General features: G+C 51.9%; 1 protein-coding gene across 1 annotated transcript in view; it reads left to right on the plus strand.

Moving 5' to 3' along the window:
- The window catches only part of CPT1A (carnitine palmitoyltransferase 1A), a 76246-nt gene that overhangs the window by 67940 nt on the left and 5147 nt on the right, over positions 1 to 3159 (plus strand). The window contains exon 14 of the mRNA XM_042781508.1: positions 1526 to 1660. Coding sequence (XP_042637442.1) covers positions 1526 to 1660 — 135 coding nt within the window. The remainder of the gene's footprint in view (positions 1 to 1525; positions 1661 to 3159) is intronic.

Below are 3159 nucleotides of genomic sequence, written 5' to 3' on the forward strand. Positions count from 1 at the left end.
GCAGGGTCCAAGCATGCCATAAGCTAGAGACCATTCCCCAAGGCTTCTGCTTATATACAGGAAGCAGACCATATCTCTAAGGCAGCTAGTAGATTCCGCCATGGAATTGATGACCACTCTCATCATAGGGAACACCACCTCCAACTGCCCAGCCACTCAGCCAGGCCCAGCCAAGCTGATGCACAAACCTGACCACCACAGCAGGTGTGATGCATGGCTGTTTGACAGCTTGTCCATGTGAACTCTGGCATCAGAGAGTCAATTTCAAGTATCGTATCGTGGGTGCCAAGTTAACCTTTACTAAATGACCTAAATGACTAAGCACCAGAGTTATCCTTCTTGTAAACCCCCCCACCACCACCGCTTCATAATAAACCCTCTGGAAGCACGGGCAGTAAGGAGACCACAGAGCTGGAGCCTTTGAGTTATGGTGTCGGGGAAGAACACTGCCTGTGCCCTGGACGGCCACGAGAGCAGCCCGGTCTGTCGGAGGAAGGGCAGCCAGAACGCTCCCTGGAAGCAAAGGTGGTGAGACGTCATCTCGTGCTTTGGGCCTGTGATCAGGAAGGACCAGTCCCTGGAGGAGGACTTCACGCTTGGTGAAGTAGAGGGTCCGCGGGAAAGAGAAGGAGATGCGACGAGAGGGACTGACGCGGTGGCTGCAGCGATGGGCTCAGGTATAGCAGGGATTGTGAGGCTGGCACAGGAGCAGGCAGTGTAGCCTTCTGTGGTCCACGGGTCACTGTGAGTGGGAACCGACTCGCTGGCCCATGACAACAGCACTTCCCTGCTGGCTCGTTCCCACCTTCATCCAGACCAGACAGAATATCGCCCATTAACACCTTTCTCTGGACAGAATCCCACCTTTTCTTCTGGTGACTCCAAACCGTTGAATGCAAACATGGTTGCGTGCTGCGTTCCTTCCATAAGCCTCTCTGCACACGATGGTGGCCGTGTGGCTGTTGTGGGCTGCTGCCAGTCGGCTCCGACTCACGGGACCTGTGTGTACCCCAGAACTGACACTGCCCAGCGTGTATGAGTCCCTCGTTGCGGCCACTGCACCCATCCAGCTCAGAGAGGGTCTCCTTATTCCCGCTGACCTGCCACTTGGCCAACCACGATGCCCTTATGTAGCGACTGGTCCTTCCTGATGTGTCCAGAGCAAACGACTTGGAGCCTCACCATCCTCAGTCCAAAGAGCCTCTCGGTTGGAATTCTTTGAGGCCTGGTTGCTCTGTTCTTCTGTCAGGCTGGTGTCAGGGGAATACGGTCAAGGTGTGTGAAGCTCGGGAGACTGCGTGATGCCATCACTTGTGTCTTAAAACGGAATCCTTGGTTCCCCAGAAGCTGGGCTCCCTGCCCTGAGCCCTTTCTGAAGCTAACGACATCTCTGCCTGCCTGCCTGCCAGTAACTGCATGTAGAAGTCCAGCAGCTAAAGCTGAGGTTGGCCTTGCCCACTCACCTGTGAGCTCTGGGCTCTGAGGACGCGCCCGGCCTCGTATTAAAATACTCTTTCTCTCCTAGGACATGGGCAAATTCTGCCTCACGTATGAAGCCTCCATGACCCGGCTTTTCCGTGAGGGCAGGACAGAGACCGTGCGCTCCTGTACCATGGAGTCCTGCAGCTTTGTGCTGGCCATGATGGACCCACACACGACGGTGAGTGTGCCGAGCGGGTGGCATGGTGCTGAAGGGGTCGAGGCCGGAGCTTCATCGTCTCCCACTGACTCTTGTCCACACCTCCTCCTGACTGGCATCTGGTCAGCTTTTTCTCACCTCTTCCCAGGGATCAGAAAGGGGCATGAGTGTGGGCAGGCCCATGCTGAGAGATTGGTGCACGTTCTCTGTTGTCAGACTGTACTGTCTCCATATTGGACCAGACTTCTCAGTAGTCTGTAGTTAGCAGCCAGTCGACCCGACTCACAGCGACACCACGTGTTAGTAGCTTTCTCAAAGGCTCACACTTTGGGTTTTCTTTGATCTCTTTTTTAAATAATGTTGTATTGTGTTTTCAGTGAAAGTTTATACAGAAAATTAGGTTCCTGTTGGACAGTTTCTACACAGATTGTTCAGTGATGTGAGTTTCCTTTTTCAGTGTGTCAGCATGTTCTTTGATTGCATTCTGGTTGTTACATTTCCAGTAGTCTAGTTTCCCTTGCCCCCCTTATCTTTTCATCTTTGCTTCAGAGTCAGTGTTTACCTTTTGCCCTCAGATTTTTTTTTAATGGGACACCGTACTCATGGATAATATTCTTTATCTTATGAACAATCTCTTATTTCACTAAAAGGTGACCTCAGGGTAGGTTTGATTCAAATTTTAAAGAGTATTTTAGGGAGATAGTCTCAGGGAGTCCTCTGGACTCAGCTGGTCTAGTAAGTCTGGACTTTTTGGATTTGGAGCTCTCTTCCACGTTTTTTTCCTTTCTATCAGAGTCAGTCTGTTGTGACCCTGCCCAGAATGACTGGTAGTAGTAGCTGGGCACCATCTAGTTCTTCTGGTCTCTGTGTAGATGAGGCTGTGGTACATGTGGGCTATTCGCCCTGCGGACTGGTTTCTTTGTAGGCTTCGCTGTCCTTTGCTCCTGAAAGGTAGAGACCAGCGTTTGTACGTTAGATGGCTGCTTGCAAGCTTGACGTTCCCAGGTGCTACTCACATCCCTAGGGTGCAGAACAGGCACGGTGTGATGTCACTGGGGTTTCTTTTACGAGTCCACGTATCCATGGAGAAGTGTCCCTGGTTGTTAGTGTGGAACAGTGCCCTGCACGGATTCTGCTTGCGTTACTCCTGGTCTTAAGGGGAACTCATGGAAACCTTGCTGACATCAGTGAGCAGATAGCAATATGGAAAAATAGTCGTGCCAGGGATGTCACTCGCTTACTTCATGGAAGACAGACAGAAAGACAAAACAGATGTGCAGACCAGGTCTCGAAGGGTGCTTGGCACCTTGGCAGGCCTCCACTTGAAGGACGCCCTGTTTCCTTGCTCCTGTGGGTTAGCAGAGCTGAAGGGGGTCAGATGTAAAGGCGTTTGAGTGGAGTTGTTATCCAGACCCCTTTGGGAGGTAATTTACAGCCCCGGTGACATTGTGGGGAACTGAGAGGGACACACTCCGTGTTCAGACAGTGGGCGTGTAAGGCTCGTGAAGTCTGTTGCAGGA

The sequence above is a fragment of the Orycteropus afer genome, unplaced genomic scaffold (genome assembly GCF_000298275.1).
Source record: "Orycteropus afer afer isolate SDZICR_OR568_19922 unplaced genomic scaffold, OryAfe1.0 scaffold00130, whole genome shotgun sequence".
NCBI lineage: Eukaryota > Metazoa > Chordata > Mammalia > Tubulidentata > Orycteropodidae > Orycteropus > Orycteropus afer.